Genomic DNA, 23,853 nt, shown 5'->3' on the forward strand with positions numbered 1-23,853 from the left:
ACTTGGGGTGCTGGTCGATGGGAAAATGAACATGAGCTGGCTTCAGTGTGTGCTCACAGCCCAGAAAGCCAACCATATCCTGGGCTGCCTCAAAAGGAGCATGATCAGCAGGTCGAAGGAGGTGACCCTGCTCCTTTATTCTGCTCTCGTGAGACCTCACTTGGAGTATTGTGTGCAGTTCTGGTGTCCTCAACATAAAAAGGACATGTATCTGTTGGAACAAGTCCAGAGGAGGGCCACGAGGATGATCAGGGGACTGGAGCACCTCCTGTATGAAGATCGGCTGAGAAAGTTGGGGCTGTTCAGCCTGGAGAAGAGAAGGCTGTGTGGGGACCTCATAGCAGCCTTCCACTATCTGAAGGGGGCCTATAGGGATGCTGGAGATGGACTCTTCATTAGGGACTGTAGTGACAGGACAAGGGGTAATGGGTTAAAACTTAAAGAGGGGAAGATTAGATTGGATATAAGGAGGAAATTCTTTCCTGTTAGGGTGGTGAGGCACTGGAATAGGTTGTCCAGGGAGGTTGTGAATGCTTCATCCCTGGCAGTGTTCAAGGCCAGGTCGGACAAGTCCTTGGGTAATATGGTTTAGAGCGAGGTGTCCCTGCCCATGGCAGGGGGGGTGGAACTTGGTGATCATAAGGTCCTTTCCAACCCTAACTATTCTATGATTCTATGATTCTGTAATTACTAACATGGGCTATACCAGTCACACATATTAAAGCCCCCTCTGCACTGCATTCCTTGTATTTGCTTACGTACAACTGGCTCAGGGAAACAGCTATCAGCTTTAGTACCTAGTAACTTCACTGTCTGGGGAGCAGGCAATAACAGATGATGCACCAGATTCTGTTGCATTCCCCTGACATGGTATGACAAATATCTCAGAGATTTCAAGGCTTTTGTATCAGAGCCCATCACAGAGCCCAAGCAGATGTTGTATGAAGTGTTATTGTTCATTACACCTTGCAAGTCGTGGGCTCTTGACAGATGTGCTGGAGCAGATCCCTGTGCTTGCACCAAGAGTACTCAGCTCCAAATATTCCCATTAGTCATCTCTCTTTCCTCCTCACTTTTTTTTTTTTTTTTTAATACATGCCTAAAGAGCTCAAAAAAAGCATTTAATTTCCCACAAGGGAAGCTGCATGTGGCAAAGGTACTTTCAGCTGTGTGCTTCACAAACACAACTCAACTTACACTTTTGTTTGGGAAAGTAGGTGACATTTATGTCAGTTCTGGTAACAAAGGCCTAAGTTTACATACAAACAGCAATCCTTTAAAACCTTCCAGAAGTCATTCCTTCAGCACAACCAACAAGAAAATTACAATTACTTTAGTAGAGAAGTTAGGTAAAAGTACTGAAGATCCAGCCAGAGCTCTGCACTAATTCAGACTTGCATAATGTTTGTCAACAGTGAGTGCCCAGGACTTCATTCCAGCAAATCCTGCTGGAGGTTCCTAGAACCCTCAACTTCAGAAGCTCTGAAAAGACATCTTAAATTGAGGAAAGCACTCTCATGTCATGAAACATTCATGTCCCATCAGAAACCAAATGCCATATAAACCCAATGAGTTAAAAAAACCCCAAACAACCAAACAACAAACAGTGGGGAATCTCTCTTAAAGTGATCCTAAGATGCAACAGCAGCTGTTCCGCCAAGCAGGCTCACAAAGGGTGCAGGCAAGAGACTGCAGGCAACCAACGCTCAGCTTCACCCAGCAGCTTCACTGATGCACACTCAGCATTAGGACTTTTAGGAAATTATGAATTTCCTACCATGCAAGCTGACAAAAACACAGACTAAAATGTAAAGCAAAAATCAGACATCAGAGAACCCCAGTTAGCTGTGCCTTGCTGGCAACAGGAGTCAGATTCCTCTTAAGTTAGCTCCATGGCTCCAGCTCAACAAAACCACCAGTAAGCCCAAATGTATGTTTCCAATATTAAGAAAACCAGCTCACTACTCAAAATATAATAATCCTCTGGCTGGACTCCCATCATTTACTCTGGTGTTTGGATCTCCCAAACAGCTGTGTTGTTAACACAAGGTGTCGTTTCTGCCTATCACTCCACAAAGCAGCACCTGGAAGGCAAGCCAGCTGCTTCCTCACTCCTGAGCCACCAACAGAGCAAGTTTTGCCCTGGTTGCCTTCAGTGAAATCCCACTCCCTGATTTATGCATGGCTTAGACTGGGGCAGTTCTTGTATTTTCTTCATTGACACTGAAGCAATGTATACAAAGACAGTGTTTTAGGCTGCAATATACAATGACAACTCAGTGCAATTAATAAAACATTAAAAAAAGCCATCACAAATTCTGAAGGAGTACCATATGCTGGATACTCCAAATCAGTTCATAACTTCAAGTCTAGTATTCTTCATGACCCAGGTTCCAGCTATATTTGAACAATGGTCCTTTTCAACATTCTTCTCCCCAAGCAAAAAAAAACCAAAATAGAACCAAACATTAAGTGCAAACACATTTCTGAAAGTCAGCTTTTGTACATATAATTTTAGGCTGAAAGTCATGAGTGTCACATCCACTCAACTATCAAAGCATCAAAACACACAAAAAACTGATGCACAGCAACACACCAAGGTTTATATCACTCAATAGCTCTGTCAGGCACATCTTTCTACTAATGAAACATAAGCTGCATTCACGTTTTGAAACTACTGCTAGTGAAACAGCTCCAAAACCAGGGAGAACAAAAGATTTTGAATTCTCATAGTTCTTTGTGTTGTTTGTAAATGGTTCCCAAGCCACAACTCCACATGCAAGCTTTTGAGCCTAAAACCCAAGAGACAAATAATTACAGAGACAGAGACTGCCAAAGAACCAAGACAGAGCAACGGTAGAAAGTAACAAACAGCTGAGGAGTCAGTGGAACATAGAATGCTATGTATTTGTTACACTGAATGGTGAAATCTTCTCCCCTGCTGCTTACGGGGCGGGGGGGATATGACAGGGAATTTTGATGGGCACAGCCATTCCAGCACCCAAGTTGTCAGAAATTCACACCTGCCCACAGAAGAAAAGTTGTGAAAGGATCAGGAGACTTGGATTCCTCCCCCAGTACAGTCATGCTGAGTTCACTTCCTCTGGGACATAGGCTATGTTAAATACAACCTGGAAGAAGACACCTTACAAGACAGACATGATGGCCAAGAGCCACCATGGCTCTGTTTCATCCTTTGGCCATTTTGGGTATTAACCCACAAACCCTCCCAGCCCTGGCTTCTGCATCTGGACAGAGCCTCACAGACTCAGCTGAGACAACAGCAAACATAACATTACTTCATTAATATCTATATGCGTGTTCAGCAACGTGATTCTTATCTTCACTGCCTCTTCTGAACCTAAGAACGCTGTTGTATGGCGTTATATAGCACTGCGGTAGCTGCCACCCAAGTGATTAGGTTAATACAACATTCTTTGATGTCCCACATGGAGACTGAACTATCTTTCCTTACATTTGCTCACCACGACCCAAACCCAGAGGCACTCACACCCAAACAGATTTTAAAGAACCAGCCAGAAGAACAGAAAAGATTTTGATTTCCTGGACAGCTCAAATCAATCCAGCCACAAGTACCCTGGAGAACAACCCCCAAATGTGCCACAGTGTACCCCAATCAGCCTGGCACTCCAGCGAGATGCCACATGGTCCACCAGGAGCAAGCCTTGACTCCACACTTCAGAGTAAAAAGCATCTACATTAAAAGTACACTCTAAGCAAATACATACATCTTCTGCAGTGTTAACACTGTGGTGCCATGACGAGTTCAATCTTTTTTTTTTTGCAGGTGGACCTGAGCAACTCACAGGCAAGCTGATTCTATGGTTCTGTGAAAGCTCTTAATCCCCCAGTGGGAGCAGCCCAAGGAGCTACTCAGAGGAGTGAGGTGATGTGCCAGCCTGGGGGTACATTCACTGGGACCAGATAAGTACATGTGTGTCTGAGGAGGGGTGAAGGGCACACACAGCTGGGATGCACATGGGGGAGGTCAAAAAGGAAAGAAATCCAGGAGTTTCAGCGGGAAGAATGCCCATCCTGTGGAGTGTGGTAATGTAACAAGCCAAAGCAGTTCCCTCTGCAAATGATCTACCCCAGTGAAATTTCATTGGATACAATGCTCTCGCACTTCGAGAGATAACAGTGCATCTACATCCAAATACCAATAGTGAAAGTACATTACGTGCAGTGATTCTGCGTCTCACTGTACCAGCTGTATATCTCAGAGAAAACAAAATCCTCACTACAAGAACACGCACCACTCAGGGACAACGAATATAGAAAGATACCAAGAGGTGGGCTTCACTGGGTTTATTTTCAATTTATTTTAACCTTATCATGAAATGGACTTCAGATATTACTAAATAGTGCTCAGAGAAGCTGTAGACGCCCCATCTCTGAGTACTCCATCCTTGAAAGTGTTCAAGGTCAGGCTGGACAGGACTTTGAGCAAGTGAAAAAGGGTCCCTGCCCATGGCAGGGGGGTTGGACTAGATGATCTGTGAACCATTCTGTGAGGAGAGACCTTTTAGCAGGGCCTGTTGCAATAGGGATAATGGTTTAAAACTAAAAGATGGAAGATTCAGGTTGGATGTGAGGAAAATATTCTTTACAATGAGGGTGGTAAAATACTGGAACAGGTTGCCCAGAGAGGTGGTGAATGTGCCATCCCTGGAGACATTCAAGGCCAGGCTGGATGTGTTTCTGGACAACCTGATCTAGTTGAAGATGTCTGCTCTTCGCAGAGTTGCTCTTCTGCCCTTCCAACCCAAACTATTCTGTGGTTCTGTTCTGTGATTAGATAGCATTTATCTTGAAAAACAAAGGCTATAGAAAAATGCCATATATAAACAAATAAATGATGCTTGCAATATGACAGCTGCTAGAATTATAACGCATGGAAGCAAATATGAAAAAAAAAATAAAAAAAAGGTCCTTGGCTTCAGAAAAGTAATTCAAGTCCTTTAAACACTGAAAGTGACCTGAAGATTTCAACTGGTTTAAGAAATTCTAGAAACACTCTGAAAAGACAAATAATCAGGCACTGCCAGCGTTCAGCCCTCCCAGGGATGTATTCAATAGTCCAGTATGTTTTTCTAAAATGTAACATTTCAAAATCTATCAGACATATCATAATTCACACATGGGATGGCAGCTTTCCTGTGTTACTGAATCACTTGTTTAAAAAGAGAGCTAGAGAGAGAATTCATAAATATGGTGAAAACACAAATTGTTTAGGATACTGGGAAATATGTAAAGTGCACATTTTCTCCTCCACATCTTTCTCAGACACAAAGGATTACAGTGAGAAGGCAAAATAAAGTACTTTTTAATAGCCTAAGCAGGTGTTGTGGAGACAGAGGAAAGGCAGCAGTATAAAATTTTATATTTCACAGGTTTTAAGGGAAGATAAACTTAGTATTAGTTTCCTTTTTTTTTTTTTTGTAGAAATGAGGTTAAATATATTTAAGAGGTACAAGACTGAACAGAATATGAACTACACCACTTGGCAATTGAAATCCACCCACCCTTAATGACCGATACTAATCAGATTTTACTATTACTGTGACACACAAAAGACTTCAGCTCCTGCCTGAACGAAGTGTATAGCTGAATAGGAAGAAAAGAGGACTGATTTTCTTTCAGGTTTTGCCCCCAGTGGTTTGTAAGAAGAAAGCCTGGTTTAGGGAATATTTAAATCTACTTTGGACACCTTTCACTTAAAAGCAAGGACTGTTTCTACAGGTGTAGAAGCCCCTAAAGTGATACTCCTGAGGTTACTGCCTGCAAGGAAGGGATGGTTCATTCTGGGATGGAGCAGCAAATACTGCTGGGGTATCTGGATGTGCTGCAGAAGGCATGAAGGACAGGTGAGAGCCCTGGCACAACACCGTGTGACACCCCTGGGAACTCCTGTGTCTGCAGGCTACACTAGGCAGCACTTCCTGCACAGGGACTCAGAGAGATGGGATGCAAACCCACATGAAGACAGGCATCATATCATCCCATTTGCACGCAGTGTTCTCCTCTGTATCTTTTAAAAAAACCAACCAACCAAAACACAATATATGTACACACCCTGCTCCAACCACTTTTCTTTTTGAAAGCAACAGTTTGGGGAGTACAAAAAGAAAAGGCGTAAACTGATGAAAACACAAAGTTTCCAAGGAATTACACTGTATTATGCTTGTGAAACTTTTAGAAATAAAAACCTTTTGCATTTTCTGTTCATTTTATAAAACAACAGTCCCCCATTCCCCCCACTTCTGAGATAAGACACTATATTTGGGAGAGTGTGTGCCATGATGTAAGACACCAACAGGTGGGTTTTCTTGCAGTGCACTGGTCATTACTAACGATCTTCCAGCCAATGATGACCCTGATTGGTGTTGACTTTCAGATGCACTCTAAGGGCCAAAAGCCCAATGAATACCAGTGGCCACAGTGGGCTATTAGCACCTCCAAAAAAGAAAAATTAAAATCAGCCTCAGCAAGCCAGTCCTACAAAGAAGTTTTGTGCAAGAAAGGACAATTCAAGTTTCCTGATGACAGTCAGTCAAATGTATCCTTGCTATTGGCTCAGGAAGCTCAATGCAGCACTGGGCTCCAAACAAGTCCTGGTTATAGGGTCACATTGGCCTCAGCCTACCTAATGCCAAGGCAGCAGTTATACAATGGCATAAACAAAACGTCGTATTCATGAAGGACTGGATCCACGGCTGACAAAGGCTTCTTTTTGCAGCTTCTTTTTGTGACTTCTTTTTGAAGTACTTCATCTGAAATTTGTGCTAGAAGTCCCCTCTCCTGACTGACCATGCCATCACTGCCCAGCCAGCCACTGCTTGATCATCCAACGTTTCTAAGCAAAGAAGTCAAGAGACATTGGAGTTTTGTGCTATCGCTATTATGAGGAAACGTTTAAGAAATGTTTTCTTCTCTCCACTCCCCTTTTCCCAACAGCTACATTTGGGCAAGAGATTCTATACCAACCAAAACGTGCATTTCACACACTTGCACAACCTGCAAGACTAACTTTAGTGGTTTTCTAAGGCTTTAGGACTAAACTAAAGATTTGCTTCTCCTCAGGATGAATCCCTCACAAAGATTTAAAACAACTTTTTGATATTAAACCCCTAGCAGCTTAATTCTCTGAAGAAAAAGCAATTTTATAGACTTAGCAGCAAAGACACTTAGGAACAATTTTATACGTGTTATCTAATAAGTTTTATCCCTCCCCAAGACACAGTAATCCAATGAATAAACTTATTTTTATAATACTCAAAACCATTCCTTTCTATCTTTCACTCTTCCATCCCATTCTAACATTTATTTGACACCAACCTACAGTAATACAGTAAAAGTAGTAAGCGGATACTAAGATATAGACATGGAAGAGGCTGTCAACATCACTGTTTAATATCAAAAGTTCACATAGGGAAAGAGCTGGCTTTTAGGTGTCAGAATATGCACACAAAATATAAGCTTTTTGCTGTCAGTAATGCAGCTAGCTTGCTTGTTTCAGCCTTCAGAGCTGCAGAGGCAGCAGGAATCAGTACTTCAACATGCATTGAAAGGGGTGTTGTAAACTTCAAAGAACTTAGTGAAAAGGCTGTAATACTACAGGAGTCTGATCTTCACTAAACTAGGGAACAAACCAGTTATTAATCATTTAGAAATTTGGGAATTAAGTGAAGCGGATTAATTTAACAAAGTAGCAACCATAGGAATTCTGTCAGCTTCCTTTAGTTTTGGCTGAGTAATTAATATTTTTTTTCTTCTTAATTAAAACCAGAGACAGTGCCAGCATCAGTATGTGCATGTTAACACACAGGCATGCACCGATGGCTCTGCTTTAGCAGCTGCAACCTCTAAGCAATGACACACCACCGGCAAACTAGACCAAAGACACAGCTGCATTTTTCTTTTTTCCCAAATTTCATAACTTTCATTACTGCTTAATTAATTTGGATGTACTGTTGGTTGAAAGGACAGCTCACAGGAAGCAACCCATGCCTGAAAGGATGAGAACGCTGAACGTGTGTGTTGAATATCGAGTGACCCATGTGGGGGATGAGCCGTTTCCTAGCCAGGGCCCCATTTCTGCTCGCGTTAGCACACTCACACACCCGCTATCCTCCCTATAAGCTGGGGAACAGAAGCCGCCAGTTCTCATCGATGCCCAACTCTCCGCTGCGAAGACCCAAGGCTAGAGGGAAAAGCACACCACGTTACCCCAGTGTCCCCCAACGCTCAGGGCACAACAAGCACCCTCAACCCTTCCCCATCCCGAAAAGGCACGTCCACTCTCTGCCCTGCCCTCGAGGTGATCCCTGCTCCCACCAGCCACACTGCACCCCACGGCAAAGCTCAGCACCCCCAGACTACTGAAAGGGACGCCGCGCCTCGCCCGAGGGAAATCAGTGAGCAGACCGGCCCGGCCCCCAGCGGCTGTCCCTGCCTCAGGCATGCGGCGCAGACCCCAGCCTCAGCGCCGGCAGGACCGGGTCAGAAGGCACACTCCGGGCCGGCTGCGGACAACCGCCTCCAAGAAACTATCATCTCTCCGGGATCCTGTAGTACCGCCACTAATAGTAATTGATTTTTAAACGAGAGAGCGGTCTGCAGCTCGCGTGGTCCCGCTGCCCTGCCGGCCAGGAGCCTCCCGAGCCCCGCTGTGGCAGCGGAGCGGCCCGAACGGGATGGAGGGGCGGCCGCCCCCAGCCCGCTCTGCCGGGGCGCTCAACAGGCTGCCGCCCCACTGCAAGAGGCCGGGTTGGGGCTGCCACAACCCCCAGGGCTGCCCAGCACCTGCCCCTTCTCCTACCCCGCGGTCCCAGAGAAGGGGCTCCCCGCAGCCCCTGTCGCTTACCCATAGCCGGCTCTAGTCGCTCGGGCGATGCGGGGGAAACAGGGCAGGGACTCGCTCTACCGTGCCTTGCTGGACTGCGCTGGGCTGGGCGAGAGGCGCACACTGGCGGGCTCCGCTCGCCTCCGGCGGCTGCGGCGCGGAGAGAGAGGAGGGGACAGCCCCGCCTGCCTGCTCCGCCCTGGGGGAGCCCAGCTCGGCTCGGCCCGGCCCGGCCCGGCCCGGCGCGGGGTAGAGTGGCGAAGCGCCGCCCAGCGGGCTGGCGCGGCACCCAGGCGGTGCTCCTCCCGGCCGGACCCTGATACCGGGGTGTCCCTGAAGCTGGGGCTTGCTTTCGTATGGTGCCCCCGGTTTCCTCCAGCGTTTTACCGTTCGCCCTCAGGAGGCTTCCAGGAAGGAGCCCCTGGGGCCAGGCTGGTTCCCTGCTCCTCTACGTTTCAGGCTCTTGCCCAGGAAATGGGGCTAAGGGCACCCCTGACCTTCAGAGGCGTCTGCTTCTTGATGTTCCTCCACGGCAAGGGCACCATGTGCGCAAACATAACATTACTTCATTAATATCTATATGCGTGTTCAGCAACGTGATTCTTATCTTCACTGCCTCTTCTGAACCTAAGAATGCTGTTGTATGGCGTTATATAGCACTGCGGTAGCTGCCACCCAAGTGATCTTCCTGCCGCACAGCCTTGCTTGCCTGTGCTTGCAGTGACTTTTTAATTTCTTTAAGCTCCGTGAGAAATGTATCTTAGCTTTTGTGGAAACCAAATTGAAGGGGATCCAAAAGTAACACACCAGATAGCTCAGGAGTTAATGAGTGGCTTCTCCCCTGAGAGCTTACCAGTAAAACCCCTTCATACCTGGATGTGTTGGAAGGCAAAAACAATTGCATTGTAGGAGTGAGCCTTCACAGATGGAGGGGAAGGGTATGGAACAGAGTGGCAAAGTCGGCTTTTTTCAGTTTAGTTTCTTTTCTAAATTGGATTTTTACCATCAGACCAATTTGATTCAGAGGGAAAGGCCAGTTCTTTAGTCAGAATAAATGCATCTGCAGTGACTAATATCAATCAGGTTGTGCTGATTTACATTAATTGGGTAATTGGCATGCATTTCTCTGTCACAATAATAGTATCATAATTTTGTGTTATTTACGTGAAGTATAAAGAGATATTTAACTTTTTCCCATTATTATTAACAAATTGATCTATTAAATTATGTAACCATATTATTCCCCTCTAAAGAAGATCGATTGCTTAAGAACATATTAATAAAACACGAAGGCAAAGGAGTGACAAGTCTGACCACTCATTTTGAGGGAAATTAGTTCATTCTTTGCAGTTTCAGCCCCCTGCTCGTGAAGTAGTGTGTGCAGTCATCTGAAATCTGTGGGACTAGTTGCTCAAGGGAATTTGGTCAACACAGTCAGCACTGTCCAGATTGGGTTTGCATACTTGTACCAAGGTATGGAGTAGACATTTCTTTGGTAGCACAGGAGTTGTCCATATTAGCACATATGCAGTGAGAGGAGGGACTCACTTTCTGTCATCCTCAGAAACATTGGTTGTTTTACTATCCAAAGAGTAAAGCAAAGAACAGCTGTCCAAATATTGGTTACGACTCGGCAGTCAGTGGGGATTTCCACTCACAGAGATACTGAGTCTCTGAGAAGTGAAGAGAGAAGTTGACAGGGCTGATGTCAGAAGTTTTGATTCTTTAAGCAAAACTACACTACAGTACTCAAATGAGGTCAAGAAGGCAGGGATGCTTAGCTGGAATTTCTGCTAAGAATAGAAATTGATGGATTTAATTTCAGAACTAAGCTGTCTGTAGAAATAGGTACTTCCCTAGTTGGGAAAGTCTTACAGCGGGATTCTGGTGCATGTTCTTACTCTTTTATCTAGTATATAATGGGAAGGAGAAAGGCTGGAATGTGTAGCATTTCAGCCAGTCTCTGTGGCTGAATGGCTCCTTGGGTGTTCTAGCTGGTAGCCCTAAGGGAAGGATAAAGGCCTGCTGTAGTTTACCCTGGAAGCCTGATAGATTGATCCAGACAGTCTTGTCATCAGGGGATCATAAAACAACCTGGTGCCATTGGAGATTTGATAGGTAAGAGAAGGTGGAGGTCAGAATTCTGCACTGATTAACGTCATTCACTGTCTATGCTAGGTGCTTGAAACCTTTTCCATATCTTTGGTAGCAACCTGCAAGCACTTCCTTATTTGTAGAGAAATTTGTACTGTTACCCTAATACTAGTGTGATGATACCAGGTATTTCAAGAAACACCTTCACTCCCTGCAGCAATATGCTTGGTGTATCTTCTAATCTGGTCTGGGGCACTGTGTTCTTCTCTAGAGACATTTTAAAAAGGCCTTCTGATTTGCAGAAGAAAATTTAACTTCAATCTCAAGATCAGCCAGGGAGAGGTAGGACGGAAAAGGAGGGCTTCATCAGTGATAACTGAGGGCATGGTATTAGCCTGAAACTCTGCTTTTTACTGTATTTTTGACCATTTCTAGCAATCGGTGGTGAAACTGATTTCAAGAGCAAGTGATGGCTGGTTGCATACAATTCCTTTTTGTTGTGATTTTAATTTACCAGGCTCCATCTGTTTCCCTACCTCTTCAGCGGAGAAGACCCTAGCTCTAAATTTAATCCCTATTTTGGACAGAACAGTGTGGTAGGTGTTGCTACCTGTTTACTTGTCTCTATTTTCCATCCCTTCTGTCTTTCCTCAGGCTGTCTAACTAGACAAATTGCCTTAGATACAAGAAACCTTCCCCATTAAAACCAGAATCAAAGGCAGGATGTTTCCACTTAATGTTTTAGCTTTGATTAAACATTATGTAATGTTAAAGACAGTGGTCTAGTAAAAATATCTTTCAGTGGGACACCTGCTTTGGTGGGTCTTCAGCTCACACAGTGTCCTACCTTTGGCTGTAGGTTAGCCCCCTTCCCATGGCTCCCCCTGCTAATAGTGAAGCTAGTGGTTAATTGTAAATACTACTTCTGACTACTACACAGGCAGTACCAGTTCCCAGAGTGAGTGTATACGGTACCAATCCTACACTTGTTTTCGCAAAAATCCTGCAAATCTCCAAAACCTTATAAAATCAGAAACTCATAAACCATCTCCTTTTGAATGTTAACACAAATGTATTTTAGTTTTAAGGTAACCAAAAGTGATAAAATACAGTTTTAGTTGCAGTGAGTGCTCTCTGTGGTCTTTCTCAAGGGGGTTCATCCATCTTCTCTGCCTTGAACTTTTGTGATTTCACATACAGTTGAGCCATACTGGGGTTTTTCTCTCCCATGTGATCTTCTGTTCAAAGTGGCGTTTCAGAGGCCATGGATGTTAAAGAGAAGTAAGATGACAATTGGATCACTTTATACTCTCATCTGTGCACAAAAAAGCAGTGACCTTTTCATGTTTTAAACTCAGCATCTCAGTGTAGATAAAGGGGAATGACTCATGCTCTCCTATGTTGTTTGTACCTTTTGTGTGAAGCTGATCCATTTTAGACTCCAACTGCTGCTACCAAAAACCCTTCTCAGTGCTCACTGCAGAGAGCTGTTTGCAAAGTTCATCCAAGCAAAACTGCACAGATCATGGGTACTGTGTAGTCGGGGGTAAAGAGAGAAAGGAAAAGATAAAAAATGAGAAGTAATTTGGTATAGTTTAGCTAGCATGCAGGTACTCCTGAAATTTAACATACAGGTGCAATAGATAGTGTAAGGAATAAATATTCTTTAAAATCAAAACTGTTTATTACCAAGTCGGTCATATTTCCAGGAACTGTTTCTCAATATACAAATTTGAGCAGTGATTGCTTTAGAATAGATATAATTATATATTCAACATAATGCATATTTTTTCCCAATGAACCATAGTTGATTTTATCTGAAAATTAGTGATTACCATTTTGGTGTTAATTACTGAGTACTGAATACATCTCCAGTGTTCAAAAGACAGACTCATCTCTGTTTCATATCCCCAAGTCACTTGTGGAATAACCAACGTCAGTTTGTGATTTTAAAGGTACAAAAACCAAAAAAACAAAAAAAACCCTAGAAGATATAATGGAAAATGAAGGATTAATGTTTAGATCAGGACCTCTTACCTTACCTTACCTTACCCGAAGTACAGTATTTTGCACTTCTGTGTGTAGATACTCTGTAAGTGTCTTTGAGAGACTGGGCCTGGGTATTGGCTGTTTTTATTCTGTATATATATACTTGCTTCTGTGCCTTTCTCTCTCTGCATGTCACACAGGTAACCTGTAGCTGGTAGAGGATCATGTAGGAGATAATATGAGGTCTGAAAAAGTGTGGATGGTCTCAGTAAGGCATTATTCAGAGTGGAAAGCTTGTGAGTAAAAGAGTAACAACTCTGAAATGGGTGCCTGTTACACAGGAAAAATACAAGTCAATACAACCTTTCCTTCTATGTGCAGCCCACCTCATTTCATCCTCCTAAATAGATCTGTGAAATGTGGATGAGACATGCTGGCAACCCTCTCCAAGTAAGGGAGAAAAAAGTCTTATGTCCTGCTATGTGAGTCATGATGAAATGATCCCTGTGAAGGCATTTTTCCATGTGCCTAATTCTAAAACATTTACGCTAAAAAATGCACTTGAATTTGGTCAGAGGTGATGGGCTCAGTCTAGCAGGCCAGGCTATAAACATTTACCAAAGTGCTTTGCTAAGGTCCTGTTGTGGGGTAGGATTGTGGGGGCTGGAGAGGCCAACTGAGTGTCTTAGGAGGAGCTGACTCAAACATATGGATTATCCAGCATTTTCATTAGTACCGGCCAGGAGAGCTTAATGTGGAATAATTTGCAAATGAAGAAACCAGACAGGAGCAAAATGCATACCCAAGGAACATTAGCGTTTAACTTTAGAGCAACTTCTGTGGGAGTATATATGTACTCGTTGCAATATCCTGAAAATAATTGCATACATATGTATGTTAGCCCCGCCCTCCAGCGATATCAATGGACTTAACCTGAGTTTTATGTTGAGTTGCAAATTAAGGGAATAGACTTTATTTTAAGAGTGTTGAACACATGGCTGCCATCCAATAACTTCAGTATGGCACCCACCCAAGAAAGTGCTCCAAGGCAGCCTAATCAGGACAGAATTCCTGGCAAAAGTGCATTTGGAGACAAGGCTTGCTCTTTTTCCAAAGTAGAAAACTCCTTTGATGGCAGCCACAGAGAGCATTTAAAAACATTTTCAGGTGCCACCCTTTTTTTTTTTTTTTAATTGAAAATCACATTCTAAAGGCTGGAAAGGAAAATTGCAGGACTCATTTTAACACTTTTCCTGATCCAGTTGGGCAGTGAAGGCTGAGTAACAGCCAGCTGATTTCATTTTACTTCTACTTTTTTCAGTTCTGTCAATAGGCACCAGCCTGTAACTTATCTGTAATATAATAAACCTCCCACAGGCTCCAGCAGGGTTAAACTAAATTAGGGTTAAACTAAATTAGGTTTTAATTCAGCTCTGTAAACACGAATGGTGCCTAGGACTTAAACTGTATCATAAAGCTGAGCTAAATTCTCTCATAATGCTTTAGTTTTCTACTAACATACATTCCAAAATGCTGGTTTGGGGTTTGTGTTGGTTTTTCTCCCCCTGCACACACTGTGTTTTATTGCTTCTGTACTGCTCTTCACACTTCACACACTCCAGTTCTAGCAAATGGTTATACTCAAGAGCTGTGGTTTGTGGCAAAAATGTGATGTGTTGGAGAAAAGATAGGAATGACTCAGTAACTCAGCAGTGGTGTAACTTGCTGGCTTGGCACGCACAACAGTGCAGAATAATAGTTCAAACAAGCTGTGGAGGGTGTGTGTCCTGGGCTGTGGGAGCTATGGTGGGAGGTTCTACTGATAGGTAATGGAAATGGGACTAAGGGGCGATGACATCCTTCATCAGCTCTGTGAGGTGTGGTTTTGGAAGGAAGATGTGGCTTCAGATGTGCTGATGTCATGGAAACACTTCACCTCCTTCTGACTTAACTGAAAGCTGAATGCATTAGACCTGCCGGAAATACAACATTCGGGAATAAAAAAGCACAAGCCACTGTGGTCAGATGAGTGAGAGCCCTCCAGGAAAACCCAACCAGGATGAATGCAACTGAGGAAATTGGCAAATAACTATGAGATGGCATTTGATATTGAATCATGGGTTTGGAAGGTTAGTTTAACATCTCATTCCCTAGACTAACAAAAATGGTGTTCTTTCTTTCCTTAAAAAATCCAAACAGTTATTCTAAACATATGCATTTTCCAAGTATTTTCAGTCCGGATGCTGAATTTTTGCAAATCTCTCTTTTCTTTCTTTTTCTTTTTTTTTTTAAAGACTCTTTTTATCTGATTTTTGTTCTCCTGGATATTATGTTCAGCAAGTAGAAAAATAACACAATCCCCAGAGAGGAATGTAATAAAACTTTTTATTAAAACCATATTAAACATGGGCTACTGTCATAGGTGGATTTGGATTCTTACATTTTGTACTTTTTTTTTTTTTAATAAAATTCAGGCCAAATTCAAGTATTTCTTAGCTGCCAGATAGCCTAGAACATTAATTCTGGCTTCCAGTATTCCACGGAAATAACTTCTTTGACTTTAAAAGATGAAAGGGCCACAGGCAAACCCAGCATCACATGAACCTGGCAGATAAAAATGACCTAGGACTGTTAAAGAAGCTATGGAACCTGCAGCTTGGGAAATTATTCCCAAAAGACAATAGCACTTCTAACACCCCTTGGGCTTTCCCTTTTGGAGCCCATATTGAAAAGGATGCTGAAATGTGTGCCCATGCCTTGAAATAGTGTGTTAGGGCTCATGCATGTGAAAGCAGCAAGGGGATGATGCTGTGATGAGCTGAGTGCCCAGAGCCCTGGTGGAAGCTGATGGGCAGAAGGAACAGGAGACAGCACCTAGCAAATGTTTTCAGAGGTGCTGCATGTCTGTAGGAGAAGAGATGCCAGAGCAAAGGTAGATGAGCCCATCAGGATGGTAATCAAGGCAACAAACCAAGCAGGAGGCAGGGAAAGATAGAGGGAGGCAAGGCACTGGAAGCAAGCCCCCTGAAAGAATCAGGGAAAGTGATGAGCAAAACAGGAGACAATGGTTATATTTCAGACAACAAAACAAAACCCAACCCAACCAAACCCCCACAAAAGGTCTTGTTACATCAATTTTGAAGGCACCGAGTGCTGCTCCACCTGCAGTGACATGTAGCCACATCTCTGTAGCAACTAGCTGCATATTCTGGGCTTGTGTCCTTCCTTTCCTAAGACTTCCACAGGTTTTGGACCCTACTATTCTATTAAAAATTCCAGTGGTAAAGTTAGAAACCTGTCGCCATTAGTATAATGGGAGATCCCTAGAGAGAAAGCAAACACTGCTAAGTAGAGAATTTATTAGCAGCAGGAATAGAAGCCTGTATCAGCACTTTACTGGTGGATAAATCAGTGGGTTTGCTAATGATGTTTTTCTTGATTGAACTGGATTTGTAAGGGAGAAACGCAGCTGCAAACTGAATTGCTTTGTATGACAAGAGAATAATAAGTAGCCAAGCCTGAAAACCCAGGGTTTCTGTGTATATGGGATAACTTAGCTTCTGTCCTTGTTATTATTTTATATGCAAATCAAATTATGAATGCCTTTATATAATTGCTGCCTGGATCACATTTATTCTAGAGTTTTTTTGCCTGTTTGTGTGCAAGAAAAATTTCTTCCCCTCTTTTTAGCAATGGTTTTACACTAAAACCTAGTCCTGCTGGAGCCTGTGGGAGTTTTAATATTATAGATATGAACCATTCAGAGGACACTGAAAGTGAACATAAAATACTGGAACTGCCTGTGGTTATGAAGAGTGCTATTATTTATTTGGAGATAGGGACTATCACCTTGTGTTATTATCTGCACGTTACATGTACTGGGGTTTTGCATGTTTGATCTTTACTTAACATGCACATCAGGTTCTTCTAACAATAATGTTTTGGAGATGATTTGGCTAAATGCCTTCATCAGCCTCTTGATAGGTTGTTCTCTGGGGTTCCAGCCAGTAAACCTCTATGTGTTTTAAGCTGTAAATAGGCTACTGCTCCCCCTCCAAGGATTCACACTGAGCTGAAGCAGTGCCCACTGGAAAAGTAGAAAACAGGATGCCAGCTGGCAAAGCGGACTGAAAAAAGAGATAAAACCATTCTTAAACTGAGAAACTGCCTTAGCAACATCCTCATATGCTGGATGGGAATAGATCATGGTTGCCTGATTGGTCTTTCAAATGGCCAAGCTCCTAAATCACAGCTATGCCTTGCTGTTGGAGAGATGGAGGTGACAGAGATGTACTGTTGAAACACACTATGAATTAAACAGATGAATTGTGAAGCCCAGGCTCTGTATCCAGGAATTGTTTCTCCCTCTAGGGGAAAGTTTTACAAAAGCTTCCCCTGGTGCTCAAAAGGATCATGGTGGTTTCACTGCATTGCAACTTTAGAAAGGCTGCTACTTTAGAAAGGCTTTGGTCAGTCGTTAAAACAAATGGGGATATTTACTCTTGAGTGACTGGAGTCTACCCAAAGTGGGGAGAGACGAACTGGCAGTAACACCTTCCCACCACTTGCACAGCAGTGAGGAAGTTTTGTGATTTAATTAGGAAAAGAGGAGAGAATGATCTCCCCTCACCCACTGTCAGGTCAGGGACAGCGCTGTGGGAAGTGTCTCAGCACCTTCTGCTTTCAGCACTTACGGTGCTAGAGGCACTGAACCTTTTTCTGGTCATCTAGATTAGTCCTGCTGGTTACTGAGTACATCCAGGCAACATTTCGTGCCTTACATGTGGGAGGTGGACAAGAGTGTAGGAGCTGAGAGATGAGAGCAGAATCAGGCTGCAGAAGCATGTGTGTTTGGGGTGGAGGGATGCAAGATGGATAGGAGCCTTTGTGAAAAAGATGAGGGAGCAAGAAGAGAGCACAGGTAGACTGAAAGTGACTGAGGCAAGAGAGACCTGAAAACTGCTCAGCTGGATCCTTGGAGATGCAAACTGATGCACATTGCCAGGAAAATGCATCACAGTGCATATCCACTTAATTCCAGGTAGCTTTGTGGGGATGGCAGCAGAGGGAAAGGCACTGTAGGCGGTTTTCATACATTCAGAATGCATTCAGATGTTATTTCAAGCCCTGCAAAGTGAGGCTGCTAAGCCGTTCATCATTTTAAAGGTTGCTCAGCTAAGAAGTATAAAAAACCCCCTCACATTTTATTTCTGGAAACCAGGAAATTAAAAGAATACTGAAAAATTGGAAAAACCCAACAGTTTTTTTTTAACTTTTCCTACTCGATTATTACTATAATTTTTGTCACCCTACTAGAAAAAAAAAAATCTGCATTGTACTTGAGATTCAGCTGTATGTTTTCTGCCATTATTGTGGTTTTACATCATTTCACGCATCAAAAACATGGCATGAAGGAAGTTAAACTAGCAAACCAAAATTGCTCAATTACTGGTTTTTAATATGGTATTTTAAAGTTTCAACAATATAAACTATTGTTGTTTTATTTCAGTAGGATGTGGTATCTTCTTGGACTGAAGTGAACAATTCTGTCATGCTGACAGGGACTATCGCACTTGCAGGCTATGCCTGGAATGACAGTTTCCACAATATAACACAAACCACTAGTGCAGTTAATTATAATCAATGTGTTTACCACAAAAAAAGCTCTAGCCATAGCCATGCTGTAGAAACAGATTTCATTTTGCTAGACTTGAATAATGCAAGTAACACTAAGAGACTGAAATAGCTATTGAAGGGAAGTGACTACAGTAAGGCAGCTTTTTTTTCCTCCTTCCAAGCAAGATTTTACTGCTGACAGGGAAAGCACAGGACAACTTTTTAGAGCAGGCCTGTGCAGTAAATCACACTTATGAAGGGCAAGTAACTAATCTCCTTAGAAGTTCTTTGTAGAAGCACTTTTGCACTCTGGAGATAAATGTTTATGCTCTGACACTGGAACTGTAGATGACCTGAAGAGGGATCTCCTCAATGGAGCAAGCAAAGGAGGGAGCACTGAGCAGTTATTCGTCATTTATTTTCTCTATTTTCTTTGCTAGTAGAGAGCAGTTCTGGAGTAAGGGCTTTCCATAGCACGATGCAGCTGTTCTTTCTGGCATGTCCTTGAAATTACCTAATCATCTGGCATTTCTGATATCACAGCCTGTTGCCATGGCACCCAGTCATGTCACATACTCAGCATTGTGGCTTTCAGAGCAAGAGCAAGCCTCAAACAGGCAGTACAGTTTGCACATTGAGTTCAATGGCTAGCAAAAAAAAAAAAAGGTAACATAATGAAGACCACAGGACTGGTACATAATGGTAAAAACAGCTACCGTGAGTGCTGCTCAGCCACAGGGCTTCTCAGAGGTGGTGCCAATGAAGGACTCTGCATGCTCTGGAACACCCAGGGTGGTGACACCAAAACAGGACCACAAACCAGCTACAGCACTGCTGAGACACTGCTCCGTGGCAGAGTGGTACAAATGGAAACATCATGTTATGCTCAGAAAGAATCAGTATAACAAATATTTCTTGTCTCTAGCAGAGTGTGATCTGGCAATACTGGAAATCCTAAATTCATCAATGTATATATATACAAAATCATTAAGAAGTCATGAATATTACTGTCTTCTCAAATGTAATAATATATGATGCCTATTATTTTTTAATTGCTTTCGGTTTATAGTCCATTTCAGATTTATATTCTGTAGTCATGTAAGGATTATTTGGTTTGGAGCAACTCATCAAACTTTCGTGTTTCTAATGCATTGCAGCATAAACTGGCTGAAGTTTTAGCTTCAACCTCACCACTTTGCATGAAAGGAGGATAGTGGGATGGGAGCCTTTGGCTATTACTCAAGCCTTTCATGGAATACGTTGCAGACCAGAAGTGTGCCTTTGATTAACTATTTCTTAAGTAAAAACATACTTCAAGCATGTACTTTTGTCACAACAGTAATACCTTTCCTTCTGTCCAGGGAGAGGACATTACAGTACCGTAATTAATACAGAAAAGACCAAGATACATAATCTGTTCCTGTGTTTCGATTTTTGGAGCCTTCTGGCAATGGATAACTTAAAACTTGTGGGAGTCTTGATATTTTATTATGCTTTGCAAAAGAGAGGTGGGACATACAGTCTTAACTAGCACAGGTGGGGGTGACAGGAAATGGAATTTGTTTTAAAGTGGAGCCTGATTAGTTTCTGAAAGGTACTAGAAGATCGGTTGCTGGAGGTAGTAGAAACTAGACATGATGACCCAAGAGCGTTCCTGCCCAGTGCAAGGGATGGGAATAAGATTTAGCTATGTCAGAATCAAAATTAATGAAATACAAGGCACAGACTTTTTCTTGCTGGATGCCTGCACACGTCTAGACCAAAAGGGCTAACTGAATCTTGGGCCTCTGATTCCTGCTATGGTTCATGCTGAGGCAAAGGGTATGAACCTGAATCGTGAAAGTATGCTCTTTGGCACAGCATCTGCAGATCTGCAAACTCAAGGCACTTTAACATAGAAAGTAGCAATGAAAAATAAAAAACTTAGAAATCTTGGGTTAAACCCATCCATGGGTTTGCCCAAAATGACTGCTACCTTCTGTGTTCAGCAAGGAAAATAAACGTTTGCTTTTCTACATGTTTTGTATTAGAGAAGCCGGCTACCATGCCTGAGGAAAGAAATGTAAATGTAAATGTTTTAGGCCAAAGCAGGACAAATCCTCAAAGGCTCTGAGCACTAAAAAAATGCGCTTGTAAGTTCTCTTCATTGCCTTATGAATGCTTATGCCTGTGGAGTCTGCCACCTCCAGACCTGCTCATCTGATTGCACAAGCGAGTGCTTCCTTTAATCCTTTTCACAAGTTACATTAAACAGCTTAGCAGTAGGGCTTTTCCAACTCGACTCCTTTTGACTTACAGCAACGGACTGATCACACAGTTAAGAGCTGACGACAGACCTTGATGGCAGGAAACTTTGGTGGAGTGAGCCACAGAGGTGATTTCTGCACCTAGGTAAAAGGATGTGTGGGATAGCTGAAAGCTGAACTTCTGGACTGAGATCTTTCAATCTTCAGTATAAGCATGTGGAAAGATTCAAAAGATCCCTATAAAGATATCAGCAGTCTAGTTAGCTTCCTATGCAATCAGTATGGCAATTGCAGCTGCCTAGAGGAGTGTAAGAAAATTCCATGAATAGAGTAGTCTTCTGTAATGTAACTTAATTTTTAACAGCCCCTGATAGGCTTTTGCCTCACATCTTTATTGAACCCAGATTTTGGTATAAATTGATACTTTTATTTAAAACAAAGTCTGAAAATTAAGGAGGACCACTTTCAACTCTGTTTAGAAATGACCCCTACCAATCTTTCCTACTTTTCTCATCCCTTCCTCTCCACAAAGGTATTTCTTTGGGATGGCTGTAAACAAGAGCCATGAGGATAGCAGTTTTATGCATTCTGGCTTTTCAAAAAGGCTTTGTAAGCAAAAGATCTCAATGTAGTTTAGGGAACCAGCAGTTGTATTGGCCTCATTAGGCTGAAAAGTATTTTCTTTTAAAAAACTATGTATGTTCTCACTTTGTTTTTCTTGCTTTCTTAGAAGAAAATGATTCATGATTAAAGTGGAAAAAATCCTCCTGTGACTGTGTAATTAGTAGAATCCATGCACAGAGAATCCTGATTACACACTCAAAAGTGCTCAAGATGAGCAAGGTCTTTCTCCACTTTTGGTCAAGCAAGATTTCCCCACTGCTCCTGCCTTGCCAAAATTCACACTTGAGGCTGATGCCTGTGTGCTCACCTACTTCAAAGAACAAACTGAGCCCAAGCAATTCTTTTGCTATGATAACTAGACTGCCAAGAGAATACCCGGATAGCAATGTCACGGTATAGCACTTACCCACCCAGAGCTCCACTGCACATGTCTCTGAGTACTAGTTCAGGAATTTCAGCTATGTAAGAATAAACAGATGAAGGGATGTGAGGCCCTGAACGTACTCTGGCCATAACCGACCTTCAGGAGCAGCTGAGGCTCCCTCACAGGCTGCTATTCTACCGAGGAGAAAGCCCATAAGAAAGTCATTCCTTTGGCAGGATCACAGGAGACAACAGGGCAGGTTAGACAGGGTAGATGGTTGATGAAGCAGCACACAAACATAAACCCAGAATTTTGTCACAGCATGAATGTATTATTTATCAACTAGTATATTCCCCAGTAACTTACACTTTTAAGAAACCAGAAGGAAAAACAGGGTTCTGGATGTTTCCTTTTGACAGATTGTGTTTCACATTTTGGGGAATAATCTTGGCCCTTCCGTAATTCTTTCAGCCAAAATATTCAGACTAGCATACCAAAAATCATACTTAAAAATCCAAATTTAAGCAGCTGAATCACACAGTGTCTTGCTTTTCTCAATTTCTATTAATGAATCTGGACTCTTACTAATGCAACAAGAAATGAAGATGCCAGTATTTGAAACGTATTTCATATAATGAATGAGAAGCTTTTGCAAAAAGATGCAAGTGGACAAATCCATATGGATTATCGATGTGTTTATCCTTCAGAAAGGCTGTTAAGAAATTTAGGTTGCATTTTATTAAAGCTTCTTCTAAGCATGACATGTTTGCAGCTATCCATTATACAAATTGTCATCGAAAAGGATGAATACTTACCAGTAAGGCTCACCAAAAAAGTTGTGCTCATCAAAAATTGTTTAATCTCTTCTCAGCTTGCCTGTATGCACAGGCATACTAAACCGTCAGGGGCTTTGTGGGGAAGTAATTCTAAAAGGATAAGTGTTCTTGACAATGTCACCAAAGCAGAAGAGTAAGCAGATTTTCTTTTTGTAGGAAACACAAAGGTCATTGCTTCATTTTTATGTTAAATTTATATTGTACCAGTTCTGAAAGGTTTGGGTTTTTTTTTAAGAATGTTTTCAGTAGAAAAGATCTATTACCATTTTTCTCCAATCTTCAAAGCATCTTCAAGCAATCACAAACTCTTCTTCTAAAGATGAGTCTGATTTGCATATTTGCATGTACCAAATGAGGAAACCAGTTTCTGAAATTAAGACTAATTGTTTGTATGACAACTTGTACTTGTGACTTAAGGGTGTAATTCCTTCTACTGGAACTGGGAAAAGCTCATGAGAAACCTCCATCATCAAGTGAAGAACTTCCTTTGGGCAGAACTGTAGAAGCAGATGGTGTAACTGAAAGCAAAGGTGCAATATTCTGGACAAGAATCAAGTTTGCACCATCACAGTTGTGTTCTAGTCAAGAAGCTGACATAACATTGTATTTGGGGGAAAATAAAGCACACATGGTCCCATGATTGAGAATTGCAGCATAATACGTATGCGCAAGAAAGGTGAATGTTACAGATATTGTGACTGAACAGGCATTTTTGAGTTGCAGTTGCATCACTTCCATGATCACGTGCTTTTATGTGGGATATTTCTTACAATGTAAAATGACACAGGAGATGGGAGTAAAAGAACTGCAACACAAAATCCTCAAGTTCCATCAAACCACCAGCAAAACAGACACTTGGCCAACTACGGCAACAGCCCATCCCCTGAAATTCAGGAGCAGAACAGAGACTATCCACTAGCAACTCAAAATCTGCAGTGGTGTGCTCCTCCCTTGCAGGCCTCAGCACATAGTTCCTAAGGAACATTTAATCCAGTTCTCTCTACTTCCAATCTCATGAAGCATCTTAAACCCTCCTAGAAAGATTAAAAGAATCAAAGGCAAAAAGATATTTCTTGTATGTTTTACATGATGTAGGAAAAGAATTCAATGTTTGCCTCATATAAGGTCTGTACAAATACTTCTGGAGACCAGAATTTCTGCTTCTGCTAGCTGAACAGTTGGATGAAGAAACAACCACAGGAAGAACTAGGAATTGCG

General features: G+C 42.4%; 1 protein-coding gene across 2 annotated transcripts in view; it reads right to left on the reverse strand.

Annotated features, from left to right (window-relative positions):
• GPM6B (glycoprotein M6B) overlaps positions 1 to 9,309 on the reverse strand; it is a 111,431-nt gene extending 102,122 nt beyond the window's left edge. The window contains exon 1 of one of the 2 annotated variants that reach the window (XM_061364448.1): positions 8,888 to 9,309. In XM_061364448.1, coding sequence (XP_061220432.1) covers positions 8,888 to 8,891 — 4 coding nt within the window. In that variant the 5' untranslated portion in view covers positions 8,892 to 9,309. The remainder of the gene's footprint in view (positions 1 to 8,887) is intronic. The other variant, XM_061364445.1, reaches the window with a different exon arrangement.
• Between the last annotated feature and the right edge of the window lie 14,544 nt (positions 9,310 to 23,853).

The sequence above is a fragment of the Neopsephotus bourkii genome, unplaced genomic scaffold (assembly GCF_033783945.1).
Source record: "Neopsephotus bourkii isolate Nb327-2 ecotype Australia unplaced genomic scaffold, CSIRO-AGI_Nbou_v1 NB_1234, whole genome shotgun sequence".
NCBI classification, from domain to species: Eukaryota; Metazoa; Chordata; class Aves; order Psittaciformes; family Psittacidae; genus Neopsephotus; species Neopsephotus bourkii.